The sequence below is a fragment of the Gopherus flavomarginatus genome, chromosome 4, assembly GCF_025201925.1.
Source record: "Gopherus flavomarginatus isolate rGopFla2 chromosome 4, rGopFla2.mat.asm, whole genome shotgun sequence".
Lineage (NCBI taxonomy): Eukaryota > Metazoa > Chordata > Testudines > Testudinidae > Gopherus > Gopherus flavomarginatus.
In genome coordinates, this window is record NC_066620.1 from 29,263,550 (window position 1) to 29,286,059 (window position 22,510).

The 22,510-nt window shown below is 42.9% G+C and overlaps 2 protein-coding genes across 8 annotated transcripts in view; one reads left to right on the forward strand and one right to left on the reverse strand.

The window, feature by feature from the left end:
• The window catches only part of RPS27A (ribosomal protein S27a), a 391,102-nt gene that overhangs the window by 13,982 nt on the left and 354,610 nt on the right, over nt 1-22,510 (reverse strand). The window lies entirely within an intron of this gene.
• CLHC1 (clathrin heavy chain linker domain containing 1) overlaps nt 1-22,510 on the forward strand; it is a 32,119-nt gene that overhangs the window by 8,690 nt on the left and 919 nt on the right. For 4 of the 7 annotated variants that reach the window (XM_050951850.1, XM_050951852.1, XM_050951853.1 and 1 more), the window contains 6 exons: nt 340-455; nt 1,898-1,985; nt 3,916-4,022; nt 9,637-9,811; nt 11,799-12,001; nt 21,051-21,230. In XM_050951850.1, coding sequence (XP_050807807.1) covers nt 340-455; nt 1,898-1,985; nt 3,916-4,022; nt 9,637-9,811; nt 11,799-12,001; nt 21,051-21,230 — 869 coding nt within the window. The remainder of the gene's footprint in view (nt 1-339; nt 456-1,897; nt 1,986-3,915; nt 4,023-9,636; nt 9,812-11,798; nt 12,002-21,050; nt 21,231-22,510) is intronic. The other 3 variants (XM_050951849.1, XM_050951851.1, XM_050951854.1) reach the window with 3 other exon arrangements.

Consider the following 22,510-nt stretch of genomic DNA (forward strand, 5'->3'; position numbering starts at 1 on the left):
TGGATTAATGATGCTTGGAAGAAGTGCATTTTCAAAGGATTTCAAAGGAGACAGTACCTTTTACAATAGGAGAGACAAGGACTGCTATGTGTAATGGGCAGCAAAGAGGAAAGCACAAAGATGAAAGTAGGAGAAGCATACAAGGGAAGCAGTTGGGGAGGAAGTTTTGGGTGGAAGGGAGGGAGGGAGGTATTAGAATGAGAAGAGATGTGAGCAGAGGTTGAGCTTTATAGAACCTTGAAGTTAAGCGTTAGCTTAAACTTGATCCTTCATAGGGAACTACTGAGGAGTTACTCTGGTCCTAACGAAATGTTCGATTCCCTCTTTGACTGTTCATAGTTATAATAGAATTACATTGGTTGCAAATGCTGTGTCTGCCTGGGCAAAATCTGACAAGAGCACCTCCTTACAAGACCTCCTCTCTCAAGTCATGGAAAAGAAGGAAGTTGTAAAAGGTAAAACCAATAAAAATAGAAGGACAATATTGTGAAGCATGGAAAATATGGCACCAGATTCTCAGCTGATGTAAATTAGTTTATTTCCATTGATATCAATGGGGCCATGAAATCTTATACTAGCTGAGAATCTGGCCTATACATTTGTATTTTTCTTTTTTATATGTGTACTGAGATTTTCAAAGGGGCATGAAAGAATTAAGTGTCCAAATCCCATTTAGAGTCAGTGGAAGTTGGGCCCCTAATTCCTTTAGGTCCCTTTGAAAATCCTATCCCTAATGATCTTGGGTCATCCATTTCCCTCATGCATGGTGCTGCATGTGTCCAGCATTTAGGAAGATAAGATTTTTGCCCAGAAATCTGATAAAGATGTAGAAAAATATTCACGAGTTATACAGAGATGACTTTGGTCAATCATGTTTTACTACAGTTAAGATGAAGGTGAGGTGTCCTGAGGTGGTTTATACAATATCCACCTCTCATGTGCTACCCAAATCCCTCACTCTCTTTTTCCAGAGTCACAGAGGTCTCTTGCTGCTAGTACTTCAAATCATCCAGGTTATTTAGGCAAGTGAAGTAGAGATGGCAAAAGATCTTTAAAATGTTTTCCAGCTGATTGCCTTTGGCTTTCTGACATGTTCAACCTTTTTATGAACATTAAGCACACTCCAAAAACTGTCAAGATCATCTCAGGTGCTGCATGAGTAGAGTGCAATGGCACGCTTGGCATCAAATTTAATCTTACTTGTTGCTCTCAACTTGTATTAGACAGATCAGGAGAAGATATCTCTTATGTTCCTCCACTCTACCCCTTCTAATGGGCTTTTAGACTGTGGGTCAAATTCTGCTCCCATTTACAGCCCTGTAAATCTATGCACTGAATTCAGTGGAGTTACATGGGTGTAACTGAAATCAGAATCTGTCCCTATGTCTGTTGTTCTCTGCTAGTTGGAGTTTAAAGTGTGATCTCCACCCTTGTCCCAGAGCTAAGAGCCAAATGCTTCCCTGACTGACATTCTGTGCAGCTGCATTGGTTTCAGGTGGAACTGTAGAATGTTTCAATGAGTAGAATTTGGTCCTTAGGGTGTCATCTCTCATTCCTAAGCTCTGACAGCCTTAGAGTATATGTCTGGGGACATAGACAGGGAAACTTTATCCTAGAATTTACCTGGCCTGATTGAAATTGTTTCCTAATTACATTTCCACTTATGGGAGACTTCTTTGGACTTGTCAACGCATGAAAAATGCATTAGTTTATGTAAGGTCCCTTTCCTGCTTGCTAGTGCAAAAGAGCCTGGCTAAAACTTTAACCCATCTGTCTTGAACGACACATTTCTATTGATCAAAATCTGTTCTCTTTTTGTGCTCTTGCAATGTTAATGCTGGTTTTATCTATTGAAATAATAACACATTTACCTCCCATTGATGTGTCTAACTTTCAGCTGCTGCTGCCTTTAGCATCTCTCATATATTTGAACATGATCCCAGCAAGAGTAAAGAGGCTGAAGATTTGCTTGAATATATTGAAAGGTAAATAGAATGCAACTCTTATATTCTGCTCTGTGTAAGAAGTTCACAGCATTACAGAGTTTGGATAACATATCATGTTTAGTGCAGTCCTCCAGGGCAAATTAGGATTGTGTAAAAAGAGCACTCTTTTCTTCTTTTTGTGAATTTCTGGTGTTTGTAAAATGTGCTTGCTAGCCTGACAGCCCTGCTGACCTACATCAGCTGGTTATCCACAGACCAGATGCAGCAAAAGCAGCTTTTCCATACTGCTCTACTCATGTGCTTCAACCCTGTCCTGGAAGATCACTTTTGGGGCAGAAAGGGTAGTTTGAACTTTATGGCCCATTCCATCCTTGGCCTCTTTGCTGAAACTGCTAACAAAAGTACTAGCAGCGGATGTGGGGTTTTTTTTGGTGATATGAACACCTCTGAGGAGATTACCTTGGTCTAGAGTTTTTCCTGAAGATGCTGATAGGTACCTAGTACAATTTTCAAAAGCACTGGGTGCCTGTTGAGAGTTAGGTGCTTTTAAAAATCCCACTGAACGCCTGTCTTCATCTTTAGGTGCCTAAATATCTTTAAAACTCTCGCAGTTAAGAAGTGGAATGAGATCATAAACTCATTTCACACAGTCCACTGAACAGCCATTACATGGTAACAGCTTCCAGGTACTACCAACCTAGATTGGATTTGGCCTTAGTTTGATCCGTGAGCTGAAAGGCCATATTCCATTATACAGTCCCTCCCAAATCAGCATCTTAAATATAACATTCATTGAAACCTAACTGCAACAGTTTCTTTCTGGAGATCAATATTTGTTAACCCAACAGCAGTGCAGCAAGTCAATCTTTCAGGAGAAAATCTAATTGACACAGTCAAGAGGTGAATGGTAACAGAGGCATAGCTAGTTTTAGTAGGGACATTTCATTATTATAGTCTAGACGTGGTTTCCCTTAACGGAGTAATCTGGGACAGGATCGCACCCCTACTGCCCTCAGATACACTGGGAGAGAATGCAGAGAGACCATGTGGTTGATGGAGCCCTGAGGAGGAATTCTGGCTGGGAGCACATGCCATAGCAGCAACTTGGCCACCCTTTGAGCAAGTGCAGTGTACTCTGTCCTCTGTGCCCAGCTAGTGATAAAAGCCAGTGTGGAAACCACAGCACCAGCTTTCCCTGTCCTCCCTGCCTACTAGCAGCACTGAGGGGGATCAGGGATGACACTATGCAATAGCCATTCTTAGCACAAAGGGGAAGCTTCTTGCACCTCCCTCCCCCAGGAGCCCATGCAGAGGCTGAGCAGAATATGGGCAGAATCTCACCACTGAATAGTTAATGCAGATGTAGACAACTTTCTGGGGCACCTTCTTGTGCAGTTGGTGTCGTGTGCTATGCAACTTGAGGCATTTCCTCATTTAAATGCCTTGTCAAGCCTCCTTTCTTTTGGTCAGCTTTCCATTGACAATCCACTTCCTGAACACCATTGTGGACAGTGTGTAAGTTGCTAGGCAGTGGTCAGCATTTTGTGATCCAGTGTGTAGTGCCTATACTGATGATAAAAGCAGCAAAGAGTCCTGTGGTACCTTATAGACTTACAGATGTATTGGAGCATGAGCTTTCGTGTTGAATATCCATTTCGTCAGATGCAGTACTGATGATGTGTACCAAAATAATACTAAAAGATGAAGGTGAGGGAAAAAGGTAATTTGGGGAACTGAGAGCCACTCAGGACTGCCACTTGCTGTCACCAGATGTTTTTCATACAGAAGGACTAGATATTTTAAAATATTATTTGTATTAAAGCTGTGGTATTGCCCATGTCTTTGACATTTGATTCTAGGCTTTCTTTAATTCCTTCCTTGGCTAGTTCACCACATCACCAACTGATCATTTCTTTTTTGTTTTTGTATCAGTGCTATATTACATTGTCTTTTCCTTCATCTGTCCTAGATTCAATGAATTATTTTCATATGGTCAGTATGAGGCTGCAGCAGTTTATGCTGCAAACTGTCCTAGAGGAATTCTCCGCAATGAAGAAACCATGATGAAATTTAAGGGTATGGAATTTAGATGGAAATACTTTTGGTCAGAATCTCAGCTGGTGTAAATTGACATCACTATTGATTCAAATAGTGCGACACTGACTTACGCCTGCTGAGAATCTGCCTCTATACTCATGTTGAAAGAAGCCTTGAGGGGACAAATGTGAATTACTTATGTGTGTTTGGATTTTACATTTAACATTTCAGAGTAAAAATAAAAACAACCTAAGAGTGTGCTGCAATAAAAAAACCATGGCACAAGGTCTCTGAGCCCAGGTCAGCTCATTTGGGTTCACGGGGCTCAGGCTGCATTGCTAATAATAGTAGTGTAGATGTTCATGCTCAAGTTGGAGCCCAGGCTCTGAGACCCACTCTCTGAGACCCACTCTCTTCGCAGGTATCAGAGCCTGGGCTCCAGTCTGAGCATGAACTTCTACATTGCAATTTTATAGCCCTGCAGCATGAGCCCAAGTCAGCTGACCTGGGCCAGCCACAGCTGTGCCTCAGGTCTCTTATTGCAGGGTAGACTAAGAGGCCAGACCCTTGGTACCGTGTCTGGTCACTTTGCACTCAGGCAATGCAAAGGGGCCTGACAACTGGATTCTCCTTGCACAAAGGAATTCTTGAGTGGCATAAAGACAGCATAGCTGACTTTACTACTTGCTTTTCCTCCTGTGTGTAAGGGGTGTGGCAGGGGCAGGCTCTGGGTGAGGGGGCAGCTTGGAACACAAAGAGTTCTATTCTGTTCTTAGCACACTGCCCGCCGCAGATAGCAAAACGTAAATCAGCCATAAGACCTCTCTAAGTTACACTGGCGGCCATTTCAATCATTGGTCAGGCTGAGAATCTGAGGAGGAATAAAGGTTGCTTAAATCCAACTTTGCCGCCCTATGTGGTGCAGCTCAGTATTGACCTTAAGGTTTAGTTTGAAGTTGTCTACACTTGTACTTAAACTGATTATTTCCACTTATAAATTAAGTGTATGCAAATAGGTGTGCACAACCACACTCATATAACTTTGAAAATCTGTCCCTTCATGCCCCATGCATTAGCTAGAAAAGTTGCTTGAATCACTTGACAGTGTTCCATTCAGCTTATAATTAAGCTCTGAAATATGAATCATTATCTGTCCAAAAAGGATCAGTAATGCTGTTAACATGCTTGAGAAAAATACAGAAATGTTCTTTGGTTGTTTTTAGTCCCCCATACTCTGTCTTCCTTTGAATTTGAGGACACAACATGCAGTGAGCCTCACTGGTGTCAGTGGTGAAGCAGTTGGAGGGTATTCTGAGAATACCATTGAACTTTTGTTTTATTATTGTTTTTTTTCTTCTTCTTCCTCTTTTCACTTTACAGGGCAATTGTTAAAGACCCAAAGTAAAGAAGTACAAAAGAACTATGTTAAACTAATATTCAGAATCTGAATTACAAATTAGACAGTAAGCTTTACATTAGGCAAAAATTTACTAACTTGCTGAACATAATGTTCCATTGACTTCAGTGGCACTGAAGTGTACGCATACATGTTTGCAGGATTGGGGCCGTAGACATAAATCTTTGGGAACACAGACTGAGTCTTACTATGGGTTTTACAGTGCACAGCACAACAGGACACAAGTATGATTGAATCATAGAATATTAGGGTTGGAAGGGATCTCAGGAGGTCATCTAGTCCAAACCCTGCTCAAAGCAGGACCACTCCCCAACTAAATCATCCCAGCCAGGGCTTTGTCAAGCCTGACTTTAAAAACCTCTAAAGAAGGAAATTCCACCACCTCCCTAGGTAACCCATTCCAGTGCTTCCACCACCCTCCTAGTGAAAATGTTATTCCTAATATCCAACCTAAACCTCCCCCACTGCAACTTGAGACCATTACTCCCTGTTCTGTCATCAGGTACCACTGAGAACAGTCTAGATGCATCCTCTTTGGAACCTCCTTTCAGGTAATTGAAACCAGCTATCAAATCCCCCCTCATTATACTCTTCTGGAGCCTAAACAATCCCAGTTCCCCAGCATCTCCTCATAAATTATGTGCTCCAGCCCCCTAATCATTTTTCTTGCCCTCTGCTGGATTCCTTCCAGTTTTCCACATCATTCTTCTAGTGTGCAGTCCAGGGCTGGACATAGTACTCCAGATGAGGCCTCACCAATGCTGAATAGAGGGGAATGATCACTTCTCTCAATTTGTTGACAGTGCTTCTACTTATACAGCCCAAAATGTCATTAGCCTTCTTGGCAACAAGGGCATACTGGTGACTCATCCAGCTTCTCATCCACTGTAATCCCCCGGTCCTTTTCTGCAGAACTGCTGCTTAGCCAGTCAGTTTCCAGCCTGTAGCAGTGCATGGGATTCTTCCTTCCTAAGTGCAGGACTCTGCACTTGTCCTTGTTGAACCTCATCAGATTTCTTTTGGTCCAATCCTCTAATTTGTCTAGGTCCCTCTGTATCCTATCCCTACCCTCCAGCGTATCTACCACTCCTCCTAGTTTAGTGTCATCTGCAAACTTGCTGAGTGTGCAATCCATGCCATCCTCCAGCTCATTAATGAAGATATTGAACAAAACCGGCCCCAGGACTGATCCTTGGGGCATGGCGCTTGATACTGGCTGTCAACTAGACATGGAGCCATTGATCACTACCCATTGAGCCCGACGATTTAGCCAGCTTTCTATCCACATTCATCCAGCCCATACGTCTTTAACTTGCTGGCAAGAATACTATGGGAGACCCATATCAAAAGCTTTGCTAAAGTCAAGGAATAACACATCCACTGCTTTCCTCTCATCCACAGACCCAGTTATCTCATCATAGAGGCAATTAGGTTAGTCAGGAATGACTTGCCCTTGGGGAATCCATACTGACTATTCCTGATGGCCTTCCTCTCCTCTAAGTGTAGCAGAATTGATTGCTTGAGGACCTGCTCCATGATTTTTCCAATGACTGAGGTGAGGCTGACTGGCCTGTAGTTCCCTGGATCCTCCTCCTCCTCTTTTTTAAAGATGGGCACTACATTAGCCTTTTTCAAGTCATCCGGGACCTCTCCCACTCGCCATGAGTTTTCAAAGATGCTGGCCAATGGCTCTGCAGTCACATCCGCTAACTCCTTTAGCATCCTTGGATGCAGCTCAGTTGGCCCCATGGACTTGTGCTTATCCAGCTTTTCTAAATAGTCCTGAACCAGTTATTTCTCCATAGTGGGCTGGTCACCTCCTCCCCATACTGTGCTGCCCAGTGCAGTAGTCTGGGAGCTGACCTTGTTTGTGAAGACAGAGGCAAAAAAAGCATTGAGTACATTAGGTTTTTCTGCATCCTCTGTCACTAGGTTGCTACCCTCATTCAGTAAGGAACCCACAGTTTCCTTTACTTTCTTCTTGTTGCTAACATACCTGAAGAAACCCTTCTTGTTACTCTTAACATCTCTTGCTAGCTGTAACTCCAAGTGTGATTTGGCCTTCCTGATTTCACTTCTGCATGCCTGAGCACTTTTTTTATACTCATCCCTGGTCATTTGTCCAATCTTCCACTTCTTGCAAACTTCTATGCTGTGTTTAAGTTCAGCAAGGATTTCACTGTTAAGCCAAGCTGGTCGCCTGCCATATTTACTATTCTTTTACACATTGGGATGGTTTTGTTCCTGCAACTTCAATAAGGATTCTCTAAAATACAGCCAGCTCTCCTGGACTCCTTTCCCCTTCAAGTTATTCTCCCAGGAGATCCTGCCCATCAGTTCCCTGAGGGAGTCAAAGTCTGCTTTTCTGAAGTTCAGGGTTCGTATTCTGCTGCTCTCCTTTCTTCATTGTGTCAGAATCCTGAACTCGACCATCTCATGGTCACTGCCTCCCAGGTTGCCATCCAGTTTTGCTGCCCCTACTAATTCTTTCCTGTTTGTGAGCAGCAGGTCAAGAAGAGCTCTGTCCCTAGCTGGTTCCTCCAGCTCTTGCACCAGGAAATTGCCTCCTACATTTTCCAAAAACTTCCTGGATTGTTTGTGCACCGCTGTATTGCTCTCCTAGCAGATATTGGGGTGATTGAAGTCCCCCATGAGAACCCAGGTCTGTGATCTAGTAACTTCTGTTAGTTGATGAAAGAAAGCCTCGTCCATCTCATCCCTCTGGTCTGGTGGTCTATAGCAGACTCCCACCACAACATCACCCTTGTTGCTCACACTTCTAAACTTAATCCAGAGACTCTCAGGTTTTTCTGCAGTTTCATACTGGAGCTCTGAGCAGTCATACTGCTCTCTTACATACAATGCAACTCCCCCCTCCCCCATCCTTTTTCTGCCCTGCCTGTCCTTCCTGAACAGTTTATATCCATCCATGACAGTAACCTAGTCCTGTGAGTTATCCCACCAAGTCTCTGTTATTACAATCACATCATAATTCCTTGACTGTGCCAATACTTCCAGTTCTCCCTGCTTGTTTCCCAGGCTTCTTGTATTTGTGTATAGGCACTTAAGATAACTTGCTGATTGTCCTGCTTTCTCAGTATGAGGCAGGAGTCCTCCCTCTTGCTCTCTCCTGCTCGTGCTTCCTCCTGATATCCCACTTACCTCAGGACCTTGGTCCCCTTCCCCCGGTGAAGCTAGTTTAAAGCCCTCCTCACTAGTTTAAACAGTCTGCTTGCGAAGCTACTCTTCCTTCTCTTCGTTAGGTGGAGCCTGTCTCTGCCTAGCAATCCTTCTTCTTGGAACACCATCTCATGGTCAAAGAATCCAAAGCCTTCTCTCTGACACCACCTGCATAGCCATTTGTTGACTTCTACGATTTGAAGGTCTCTACCAAGACCTTTTCCTTCCACAGGGAGGATGGACGAGAACACCACTTGCGCCGCAAACTCTTTTATCCTTCTTGCCAGAGCCATGCAGTCTGACGTGATCTGCTTAGGGTCATTCTTGGCAGTATCGTTGGTGCCCACATAGAGAAGCAGGAAGGGGTCTTGATGAGTCTCGGCAGTCTCTCTGTTACATCATGAATCCTAGCTCCTGGCAAACAGCACACTTCTCGGTTTTCCTGGTTGGGACGGCAGATAGATGACTCAGTCCTCATTAGGAGGGAGTCCCCGACCACCAATACCTGCCTCCTTCTCTTGAGAGTGGTGGTCTGGTGCAATTGGTGCTATTGCAATACAAATAATAAGTAATAATATATCAATAATAAAAGAAGGATCAGAGCAAGGAAACTGGGTCAAAGTTGGCTTTACTGTTAACTATAAAACCGACATCCTCTGCCGTAAGTTCTATAGTGAACTGTCTGTAGCCTTACCTCTAGGAGGTATATTTTCAAAGTGATATGCAGGCACTAGGCAGCTCCATGTAGTCTCAGTGGTTTAAATCCACACATTTTGTTCTGAAAATTTGCCTTTATGTGTCCACAGATAATGCCCAATCATGTGATGTGCCACCATCTTCTGTACTGAGCAGCCTCAACTTTCATTGACTAGCATGGCAGCAGAGGGGGCTCAGCATCTTGCAGGTTTAAGCCTTTAGTTGAAATTTGTCCAGGGGATTCTGAGGACATCAGCAAAGCAAAAAAACAAAAACAAACAAACAAAAAACTTTTTGGAAAAATTAAAATGCTATTTTCCAAAATATTTTGCTCAGTGATTTTCCTTTTCCTCCTTCTAGCTCTTGGTGCTGTTAAAGGGAGGATTCTCCCTTTGCTGAGGTATTTTGAGGCCCTCATAAGCTCAAGTGCTGCAGTTAGACACCCTCTGTGTGCAGTCATGACTCTGGAAGCAATCAAATGTGCATTGTTTGAAAAACAATTAAATCTAGTTATGCACTGGGTCACACAGCAAAGGTAAGCCGGCCTGTAGTGTACTTGGATTCATATGGGTATGTGCCCTTACCCTGTGAAAGTTGCATTCATGCTTTTCCTAAGTGATCAGGCCTTACCTATTAAAAAAAAAATCACTCTCCTTTTCTTGTGAATTAGAACCATGCAAACACAATATCACAAAATGGCAGTCTCACAGATACATTTCTTTGATGCCATTTATTAAATTCACCGTGTTATAAACCAAGACAAAGGAACAGCATGTAAAGCTATTTTTGCAGAATCCAACATTTCATTTAAGATATCAGCCTTGTTAGATCTCTGCAGACCAAAATTTTGTTTCAGGTCCCTTTTACTGTAGTAAAAAGTTATGTGAAAATCAGATTGTGAGACCGTTTTTTGTTCTGGTACCATTTTTAAAAAATCAGAAACCTGTGGCTATTGGAACAGCTAGAAGTGTTGATTTTACTCTTATATGTGACTGTTTCCATAATAACAGCAGTATCTATACAGTATAGTACAGTTATTTCAAGAGACATCTGAACTGGAAACTCAAAGCTATCCTCCACCCCCTGTATTTCATTTGTGGGGGTTGAAGTATTCAAATTTGAATCTCCAGAACTAAAAGTGCCTCTGCAATTTTGCTCTTGGATCAAATCCTAAACCGGAAGGAACCTATTTTCCAGATCCAGTTCAAATGCGTCTTAAAATAGTGGAAATCCCACAAGAACAGTTTGGGAAATTTCCACTGTTCAGCATGGCATTAATCTAATTAGAATTCTGACATATGGGGCATTTCTCTTTATGGCTTATCCTACCACATGCAGTAATCTTTCCAAAAGAGCCATTATAGCATATTTTATCACTAGAATTATAGTCATTGCTAAATCAATAGGACACTTGGAAATTATATTGTCATGTTGAAATGTCAAGCCAGGCCTTGTATGTGCAGGAGGACAGGAGACGTACATCCTTTTGCCAAAACAATAAGATTAGTAAAGATGTCTCAGCCTGATGCACACTCTGAAGTGCTTTATTGTGACTTTAGAATGGGACTATACAAATATTAAAAAAAATCTAAAATTACTTGAATTATAGGCAGAGCTGGTATCAACACCAAAGTTAAGGGTGCCTAACACTTTCCCTCATAAGAGCCCATTTTCAGTGGCTTGTACTTTGCAAAGCTTTACCTGTTCAGGCTGAAATTTTCAATGCCAGATGTCTGCCTCAGTCCGAATTTCTTGCAAAGTTTAAACAAAACCGTTTTTGAGAATGATATTAGGGAAAAGTAGGTTGTTTTGCCAACGTTAAAAAATTTTTTCTCAACTTTTCTTTGAAGAGTTCTGGAGCCTCAATGCATTGGAGTATGAACTTGAAATTTGTCAGAGTAGCTTTGGAGTCAGGGGTGTGTTTTTTCCTGCCCCTGAGGCAGTCCATCCAAATTTGGCTAAGTTATAAGCATCTGAAATATCCAGACATTTTGTCTGCGCTGAACTTGCTCTAGCCACACACAGTTCCTCCATGCCAGCTGCACTGAGTATCCTCTGAGATTCTTATGTGTCTACCTCACAGAATGGTTCCCAACTCAACAGCAGCAGACTCTTTGCCTGACTTGCCAGGTGTCACAAAGTGGGCGTAACACACATTTCCCTTCCCCATACACAGCCCTGCACCCCAACTGGAATCACACAAATACAGGAGAGCTGCAAGGGCTGCAGTTGCCCATTCCAACTGCCAATGGCTAACATGGCACCAGGCATTGGTGAAGAGCCAGTCTGTTCTGTGCTCTTAGATCTCTGCCTGCTGTGGCCCAAGCATGTGGAAAGGGAAGGAGGAAACAACCTAATTCAGAAGCAGAGTGGGGCAGAGGGGCACAAGAGCTGAAGGGGAGCAGTCAGTCTGGTATTTTCACACACAATCCAGTTCTACTATACCTGGTTCTGAAGTGCTCCAGAGTTATGAAAACACACTAATAATTATCTGGTTTGTTTTATTATCTTGTTTTCTTCAGGCTGACGTTTTGTGAGGCAGTGGGGGATGTGATTTATGACTATGGGGAGATGGAACCATTCAACAAGTCCAAGTGCTTGGCTTTGGCTCAGATTGCCTACAGTCAGTGTGGCGTGCACAAGAAAGCTGCTCTGTGCTTGTGTAAACAAGGCCAAATTTGTGGAGCAATGGATTATATACAGCAATTCAAACAGCTCACTTTAGGTAAATCACAGAGCATTTATTATATTGTCTTTCATCATTTTTCTACCAAATGTTTATTTCAGGTTTAAAAATTAAATCTTATCATGGTGACATTTTGAACTAAATTATTAAATGATACATTTTAAATTCACACAAAAAATACAATTCTGTTCTCATTGAGTCTAATGGAAGCAGTATTTGGCTCTTAACATTCCACTGCATATGTAAATAATATAAGTAACTAGAAATGTTACCACAAAAGCAACTAAAGTGACTAGTTCAGTTGGAAATAGGGAATTTCTTCAGAGAACCATGCTTCAGTAGCTCCCGATTGATCTGCTGTAGAGACTAATGTGAGATTGATAGAGGACTCCATAGCCTAAAGTTTCAAAATCTAAGAGGCTAGTTTGGTATATCTGTAATTTTAGCATAGATACATTAATCTGATAACTAGAGGCTGCAGAGAAATTCTTTAAATATGATAATAGAAACTGAGATAACTGCCTAATGTGTTCTTAGGGTCATTTGCATCTGTGAAGACTGGTTATAAAACCCTAGCAAATCATAATGGCACCATTTTACACTCTGTACACAAGCTGCACTGCAGTGTAGAATCAGGCCCTCTGAGAAGATGTCTATAAAACAGATTCTGACAGTTAAGTATGCCCAGCTTCTGTCTTGGCAAAGCCCTTCTCTCCAAACTTGATACAGAATGTCATGAGTGAGTTCCTCTGTCTAGTTTGACATGAAAATGTCCTGAGGTTTTTATCTGATGGGCTAAAATCCTTGAAATATCCATCGTTTGTTGCTTTTGACACCAGTATATTAGATCCTGTTGTCTCCAAAAGAATCATGTTTAAAAGCTGTCTGACTGCGTCTGGCATTGTCATTGCATAGCAGACCTGCAACTTCAAGGTCTTTTAAAGCCTAAGGAATATTGGCCAAACTAGGAGTGTTTTAATTCACTAACCCCTTTAATTTATTTTTGGATTCTCTACTAGTTATTATTCACATTTCTCATTAAGTATTTTATTTCCTGTGTTCTCTTGCCATTCTTCCCAGCTTTTTATGTATGTGTGTATATATGTGTCTATACATTTATACACACACATTATGTAGCATTTCAGTATCTTTTATAAATAGATAACGGTGTATATTTTTATAGCAACATCCCTGATGTCAGAGTCCCTGTGAGTAGGGGTTTCGCAGCTTGTAATTTTGGAGAAGAAAAAATAATTTAGCAGTAATAATTATTCTTTTAAGATTTAGTTAGATGTAATAGAACAACCCATAACCACTACCCATCTCAGGGGAGACTTCTAGAATTTTTTTTAATGTTTCCAAATTATGCACATTTCCAGTTTGGAAGCTCTGCGCTGGAGCCAATATTGAGCAGTTAAACTATAGAAAACCCCCTCACCACTCTCATGCTAGGAACATGGGTATAAAATTGAAGAACTACTATAGCATCTGAAGAAGTGGGTATTCACCCACGAAGGCTCATGCTCCAAAACGTCTGTTAGTCTATAAGGTGCCACAGGATTCTTTGCTGCTTTTACTATAGCTCTGTATTTTAAATAACTACATTTTAGAAGTAAGTACTTTTATCTTTTGACAAACCTAATCAGATTAATTCTGCATCCAAATACATTGACTGACATCCTGATTGTGCAAGCATTTAGACATACAGAACAAGTAAAACTAAGCATATGCCTAAGTTTCAGCAGGATTAGGGCCTAAATTTGGAAGTGAAGACACTTAATCAGTTATGATGGAAAGCACAGTTGAACACACAACTAGACAATCATATCCTATACAGGGGTGAAATCCTGGCCCCAGTGAAGTCAACAAGGGTTTTGCCAGTGGAGCCAGAATTCCACTCCATATGTTTCTACTCTCATTTAATCACATTTCCTTATAGCTTTGTATTGAAAGCGCATGCAGTTGCATGCCTATTTAGATGTACACTTGCTGTTTTTTACCTTTACAAAAGAGATGCATCTGTGGATTATGCAGCGCTTTATTTAATGCTTTTATTTCTAACTGATAACTCAAGATATTTAAGTTTATACTGCAGATTCTCAGCAGGTGTAAATCAGTGTAGCTCCACTGAATAGAAATTTAAACTATGTTGATTTATACCAGCTATGGATGTGGCCTAGAGATTTTTTCAAAAATGACTTTGCCATGTGTAATCCAGATAGGGTGACCAGATGTCCCGATTTAATCAGGACTGTGCCAATATTTACTTATTTGTCCCACGTCCTGACTGATGTTCGGTCAGGACATGAATTGTCCCGGTATTTTGCCCTCCGGTGCACAGGCGGAGGGGGCTCGTGCCCTCCCACCCCAACTCCATCCCGGTCCCACCTCGACTCTGCCCCTCCCTCCCCCATTGGATCACTCCCCAAATCCACGCCCCCAGCTCCACCCGCTCACTGCCCTATTGGATCCCTCCCCAAATCCCCACTCTGACCTCGCCTCTTCCCCAAGCACGCTGCATTCCTCCTCCTCACGCCACGCTCCCAGGCTTGAGCTAATCAGCTGTATGGCGGCGCAAGTGCTGGCAGGTGGGGGGAGAAGCAGGATGCGGCAACCAGCTCAGGGGAGGTGGAGGCAGAGCGAAGGCGAGCTGATGCGGGGGGACGGGGTGTGGAGCTGCCGGTAGGTACTCAACCCCCACCAATTTTTCCTGTGCTTCAGTGGCTCTTGGTGTGTGTGTTTTTTTTGCTTTTGTTTTTGTTTTTTTCCTCCGCCGCCAGCTCTTGTGGATTTTTTTTGTTTGTTTGTTGTTGTTCCACCTGCACCCTTCCTCCCCGCATCCCGATATTTCACATCTCTCATCTGGTCACCCTAAATTCAGATATTATGTTTTTGAAAACTACATTGGATAGTCCTATAGTGTGACTTTCCAGTGTAGCTTTCACAAAAATTGTTTTTTGTCAACATGGCTATATAGTGGAACATTCATCCTCTGTGTATTGCAAATGGGTGGTGTGACAGGTTGGATCACAGAAACACCCTTGGACATGCCAATTGATGTGCCAAGGCTACCACTGCCCCTGCTTTCCCTGCCAGCTTCAGACTCCAGCACCCTGTCTTGTTGAGCCAGACATGTCAAGTTGCTCCAACACAGATCCAAGGTCTGAACCACGTGCCCCAAAGCTGCAGACTTAACTGAAAGCAGCTTAAGAAGTGTTCCTGTCTTTAACACTCAGATGCCCAACACACAATAGGGTCTAAACTCCAAATAAATCCATTTTACCCTGTATAAGGCTTATACAGGGTAAGCTCATAAATTGTTCATCCTCTGTAACACTGATAGAGAGATATGCACAGCTGTTTGCCACCCCAGGTATTAATACATACTCTGGGTTAAATAATAAGTAAAAGTGATTTTATTAAATACAGAAAGTAGTATTTAAGTGGTTCCAAGTAGTAACGGACAGAACAAAGTGAATTACTAAGCAAAATAAAATAAAACACACACGTCTACGCCTAATACTGTAAGAAAACTGAATACAGATAAAACCTCACCCTCAGAGGTGTTCCAGTAAGCTTCCTTTTACAGACTAGTCTCCTAGTCTGGGTCCAGCAATCACTCACACCCCTTGTAATTACTGTCCTTTGTTCCAGTTTCTTTCAGGTATCCTTGGGGGTGGGGAAGCTATCTCTTGAGCCAGCTGAAGACAGAATGGAGGGGTTTCCCACAGGTTTAAATGAGTAGCCAAACCCCTCAAGTAGACTTCTCATGTGGATTGGAGCCTTCCAAGATCCATTGTCCATTAAGTGCTTCTTCATTGGGCACTTAATTTGCACATTTCTTTCTCAGGAAGCTGACCAAATGCCTTACTGAGGCTATTTAAAAATCAAGCAAGTATACAGCCAGTATTCATATCCACTTTCTCTTGTGAGTGGATACCTCTCCCTACCCCTCTGTAGAATTCCAGCTACAAAATGGAGTCTTGATGTCATATGGGGAAGTCACATGTCTATGCATGACTCAGAACTTACAGGTAGCAGCCATGGTTCACATGCTACCTTGAACGTCCTCGGGCTTGGCTACACTTGAGAGTTACAGCGCTGGTCGTGGCTTTACAGCTCTGTAACTTACTCCCTGTCCACACTGGCAAGGCACATACAGCGCTGTATCTCCCTGGCTACAGCGCTGGCTGTACTCCACCTCGGCCTGGGGAATAACAACTATAGCGCTGCTCTTGCAGCGCTGGGGTGCCAGTGTAAACAGTGATTAATCTTACTATGCTGTAACTGACCTCCGGAACCTTCTCATAATGCTTTTTAAGTAAAGATAACACTCTTTGTTTTGTTGTGATGCCTCTCTGTTTTGTGAACTCGGGGCTCCTGGAGCTGCTTCTCTAAAAAACAAACACAGCTACTGTTTGCTTGAGCAGAGGCAAGGAGTGGGGATCCCCTAGTGTTTGCTTGAGGAGAGAAGCAGCCCGGAGTGCAGGAGGGGGGGTCCGTTTTGGAGCAGCTGCTTATCTGGTCTGAAGGGTATTTGCATTTAGTGAATGAGAGAGGGATGAGGGAAGGGGTCCAAACTTTTAAAATGATTTTAGGTTGGTGCTGTGTATCTTCAGATCCTTAGAACTTGCAAGGCAGGGAGCTGACACAGTGTCAGCTCCAAAAATCCACTCTCTCTGTCTCCCCCACACTCCCTGTCACACTCCACCCCACCCCCCTCTTTTGAAAAGCACGTTGCAGCCACTTGAATGCTGGGATAGCTGCCCATAATGCACCACTCCCAACACCGCTGCAAATGCTGGAAATGTTGCCACACTGCAGCGCTGGTAGCTGTCAGTATGGCCACACTGCAGCGCTTTCCCTACACAGCTGTACGAAGACAGCTTTAATTCCCAGCGCTGTACAGCTGCAAGTGTAGCCAAACCCCTCAAGTAGACTTCTCATGTGGATTGGAGCCTTCCAAGATCCATTGTCCATTAAGTGCTTCTTGATTGGGCACTTAACTTGCACATTTCTTTCTCAAGAAGCTGACCGAATGCCTTACTGAGGCTATTTAAAAATCAAGCAAGTATACAGCCAGTATTCATAACTTCAAATACAAAAATGATACATGAATACAAATAGGATGAATAGATTCATTAGATCATAACCTTTACAGAGATATGTTACATGACATATGTAACATAAAATATATTCCAATTATGTCATATATACATCCATAAGCATAGATGATGAAAGAAGTGAAGATATGTTCTGAAAGATCAAAGAATGCTGCTCTGTGAATGCAAACCAATGAAAATATTGATAGATTTTAAAATATTGTTTGCACAAGTTCAAATTGCCAGTTGCCAAAAAGTCAAAAAACTTGTCAATAATTTTGCCAGTGTATTACATTAAAATAGGATTTCCTTCAACATCAGGCATGCATGTATATTTGCTCCACCTCTTTTTTGTCTTGAGTAAACCCATTTATTGTGGCTAATACAGATAAAATTCTGTTCACTATTGAGTTGAGTATCATTCATGGATGTTGACAGGCTGCCAAGGTTTCTTCCCCACTCTGGACTTTAGAGTACAGATGAGGACCTGCATGTGAACCCCTAAACTGAATTACCAGCTTAGATCTGGTTTTGCTGCCACCACTCCCAAATACTAACTCCCTTCCCTGGATAGTCTTGAGAGACTTCTTCTCCAAGTTCCTGGTGAACACCGATCCAACCCCTTGGATCTTAACACAAGGAGAATTTAACTATGCCCCCTCCTTTCCCCACCAATTCCTGGTGAGTCCAGATCCAATCCCCTTGGATCTTAAAACAAGAAAAAATCAATCAGGTTCTAAAAAGAAGGCTTTTAATTAAAGAAAGAAAGGTAAAAATCATCTCTGTAAAATCAGGATGGAAAATAACTTTACAGGGTAATCAGATTCATAGAGCCCAGAGGAACCCCCTCTAGTCTTAGGTTCAAAGTTACAGCAAACAGAGGTAAATCCTCTTAGCAAAAAGGAACATTTACAAGTTGAGAAAACAAAGATAAAAATAACACGCCTTGCCTGGTTGTTACTTACAAGTCTGAAATATGAGAGACTGGTTCAGAAAGATTTGGAGTACATGGATTGATGTCTGGTCCCTCTTAGACCCAAGGGCGAACCATCCCAAAACAAAGAGCACACAAACAAAAGCCTTCCCCCCACCAAGATTTGAGAGTATCTTGTCCCCTTATTGGTCCTTTGGGTCAGGTGTCAGCCAGATTACCTGAGCTTCTTAACCCTTTACAGGTAAAAGGATTTTGGTATCTCTGGTCAGGAGGGATTTTAGAATATTGTACACAGGAGGGCTGTTCCCTTCCCTTTATAGTTATGACATGCCCCCCAAATCACAGATAGTGTTGGACAGCTGGTTCCACACTGGCTGTGATTTTTTCCGGTAGCTCTAGGAGAAAACAGAGTTAATAAAACACATGCACCTTTAGACATACTACTGATTATATAAAAACTAACAATATGTCCCACATTCCAAGAACAATTTTTAACCAGTTGATTCGGGAAAACTTTCATGGGAGAGTGCATCAGCCACTTTGTTAGAAGGTCCTGAAATGTGTTGTATTTCAAAATCAAAATCTTGGAGAGCTAAACTCCACCGAAGAAGTTTTTTTGTTATTTCCCTTGGCTGTGTGAAGCCATTTTAGTGCAGCATGGTCGGTTTGTAGTTGGAAACGCCTTCCTCAAACGTATGGGTGTAGCTTTTCCAGCGCGTACACAATGGCGTAGCATTCCTTTTCGTTGATTGACCAGAGGCTTTCCCTCTCAGACAGTTTCTTGCTGAGAAACACGACAGGATGGAATTCTTGATCCGGTCCTTCCTGCATTAAAACTGTTCCCACACCACGCTTGAATGCATTTGTGGTTACTAGGAATGGTTTGTCAAAGTCTGGGGCCCTTAGCACAGGGTCAGACATGAGTGTCGCCTTAAGCTGGTTAAAGGCCTTTTGACACTCATCAGTCCACTGAACTGCATTTGGCTGTGTCTTTCTGGTCAGGTCTGTCAATGGGGCAGCAATTTGGCTGTAGTGTGGTACAAATTGCCTGTAGTATCCGGCCAAGCCTAAGAACGATTGGACCTGTTTCTTTGACTTTGGGATAGGCCACTTTTGAATAGCATCCACTTTGGCCTGTAGGGGGTTGATAGTTCCTTGGCAATAACATATTGTTCCATATTTATGTCCCTAATAGAGTGTAATATTGCAAAGCACTGATCCTCAAAATATGTTCTATGGGCACATTCAGAAGAGATAGTGAATGCTGTAGGAAAAGTGAAGGAGTGGGTTATAGAAGGGGATGTGGTTCAGCAGAGGATCTCTCTTTTGTAAGTTGTTCCACAGAATGAAAAAGTTAAGCTACTGGCCTAAAATAAATTGAGGCATCTATTTATTTTCTGTATTAGTGATTACATCATTTGAAAGTTAAAATTGATTTTTCTTTATGTTGGAAGTGTGGATCATTTAGCTTCAGAGTTATTACCTTGCAAACAAGTTGCAGATGCACCCTCAAAATATCTTGTCTTGTTGATTAGTCTGATTATGTTAGTCAAAGAAGTAGGCAGCATAAAGTCTACATCACATACTGGATGCATAGATCCTGATTCTCAGCTGCACCCAAGGGGTATACAACACAACTTTTGTGGGGGGGAAAGAGGTGCAAAGGTGGCTTCATGGCACCTTTGTACTCCCCCATTCCTAAACTGACTGTATTGGGCCGGTTCCCTAGAGTGAGTTAGAGCAGACTACATGCTGTTCTAATTTATACTAGCTGGCAGTGGTCCCATGCTGCCATCATGGCAGTCAAGGATTGCTGAACTGGTCATGCCCCCTTTCCCCAGCTATGTCCCTTACACTGACAGTCATGAATGTGAATAGTGTATGAGCAGTTAGACCAGTTCTACAGCAACAAAGCATCCATTGCACTGGAGTGATCCTCTTGCAGGTGGCTATGTGGCTTTAGGATTGCTTTGGACAGTGGAGCAACAAAATAGCAGCTCTAACACAGACAAGAATCTGGGGCACATTCTGTACCTCAGTAAAGAGCAAAATTAAGAGCAAAATTATCTATTTAAAGTCTCTTGGTTATTCTTTTCAGCTTGACCCAAGTTCTTGAATAGAGAAATGTAAAAATCCCATCTGGTCAACTCTTTTTTCTTACTTCAGAAAACATTATGTATTTGCTCAGATACCATACCATCAGCAGTTAACATTTATAGTATCTGAGACTGGTCAGTGTGAATTCTCCAAAAACAATAGATACACACCTTAAGCAGAATCATAGATCCATCAAAATTAGGCTATTAGGCCCCACTCTAAATATTTTTTCTTTGTCCTGGAAGTTTTATCATTGACTTTAATGAGGCCAGAATTTCACCCTCTGTGTTGACAGGTATCTGAGGTTGTAAACAGTATTCATATCCTGTCCATGTCAATCTGCATCTGCTGAATCTGCTACTGTGGTGCTTATAACTGTTGCAGCATTCTCATGTAGGTGCTGTCTCACCAGTGCCATATAGAGAGAGGGGTTATCACTTCACTGTTCTGGGATGTGATGCCTCTGTGTAAGCAAACTAAAATCACATAAGCTTCTCTTTGTGGCTGTATGGCAATGCAAGTTCATATCACTTTTGCACTCTACAATTCCCTAGGCCTCTTTTCAACATTGCTGCTTTCCAAGTATCTCTCTCTCATTTAATATCTTTCTTCAGATTATTATTCCTCTGTTCTGTTAGGTTGCATTTTCCAGTCTGATTTTATTTCTTGCTGATATTTCTAACAACTTCAAGGTATCTCTTATTATTTCTGTCTTCTTTGATATTTGCAACACTTCCCTAGTTAGTATCATATGTGAATTTAATTATTGTGCTGTTTATCTTTTCTTCCAGATAAATGAGACCAGGTTCTGATCTCACGTATACTAGTTTTACACGAACTTAATTGAAGTTTCACCTGATTTACAGTGGGCAGTGAGATCAGAATCAGAGTTATCATGCTTGTGTGTTTGTGTGAACACCCACAAATATATAGTGACCTGGATGTTTGTTTTCAGATGATTACTTATTCCTACTGAAAAACTGTCCTAGTATTGAGCTAATTCATTGTCTAACGCAAGAGTGGAATGAGAAACCAGCATTATTATCTATTGGGGCTACGATCCTCTCACTCATTGATACTGATCACAAAGAGCATGGTTTACAACTGTTAGAGGAAATAAACATGGGTGAGGAGAGTAAGTACAGTAAGATGTAATTAACAGACACTTATAGTGAACTTTTGTAAATGTCACATTTCTCTATTTTCATTACAGTATCTGGGAAGTTCCAGAGCAATTCAATTGTAAATGACAATAAAATGAATACAAAGTTATTGAGGTCACAATCATTTAATTGTTAGGGCCGGTGCAAGGAAGTTTCGTGCCCTAGCTGAAACTTCCACCTTGCACCCGTCCCAGCTAACCCTGCCCCCGCCACGGCAGCTAACTCAGCCCCCTACCCAGGGAGCCCCCCCCCGCAGTAGCTACCCCCCACCACAACAGCTAACCCTTCTCCCCCCTGTCCCCTCATGGCAGTTAACCCTGCCTGGGGAGACTTTCCCCCTCCCCCGGCAGCTAACCGTACCTGGGGAGACTTCCCCCCATGGCAGCTAACCCTGCCTGGGGAGACTCCCCCTCCCCAGCAGCTAACCCTGCCTGGGGAGACTTCCCCCACCCCCCCGGCAGCTAACCCTGCCTGGGGAGACTTCCCCCCTTCCCCCACCCCCACGGCAACTAACCCTGCCTGGGGAGACTTCCCCCCTTCCCCCACCCCCACGGCAACTAACCCTGCCTGGGGAGACTTCCCCCGTTCCCCCCCCACGGCAACTAACCCTGCCTGGGGAGACTTCCCCCCCCCCACGGCAGCTAACCCTGCTTGGGGAGACTTCCCCCACCCCCCCGGCAGCTAACCCTGCCTGGGGAGACCTCCTGTGGAAACTAACCGTGTCTGAGTAGCCCGCCCCAGCTCACCTCGGCTCCGCCTCCTCCACTGAGCATGTCAGTGCTGCTCTAATTCTCCTCCCCGGCTTGCGGTGCTGATTGGAGGAGACTTAAAGCTGGGCTGTGTGCTCAGCGGAGGAGGTAGAGTGGTGGTGAGCTGGGGCAGGGAGCGGTTCTCCTGTGCGCCCCCCACTCGTTATTGCGGGCAACCCTCTCTGTGTGCCCCTTCACCCAGCTCACCTCCACCTCCTCGCCTGAGGGGGCTTTTAGGTGCCCCCAACCACTAGGCGCCCTAGGCGGCTGCCTAGTTTGCCTAAATGGTTGCACCGGCCCTGTTAATTGTTTTAACAAATTTAATTCAGCTAATTTAAAAACACATAGTTAATCTTTTCCCTTTGTACCATGTGTCCATTGACACTTTCCAAAAAAACCCAAATCCATAAATTATTGTGTCAATGATGCTCCTATTTTCCCTAATCTATACAGGAGAGTGATTAAAATAACTAAGTACCTTCTGTTTACAATGGGCCCAGTTC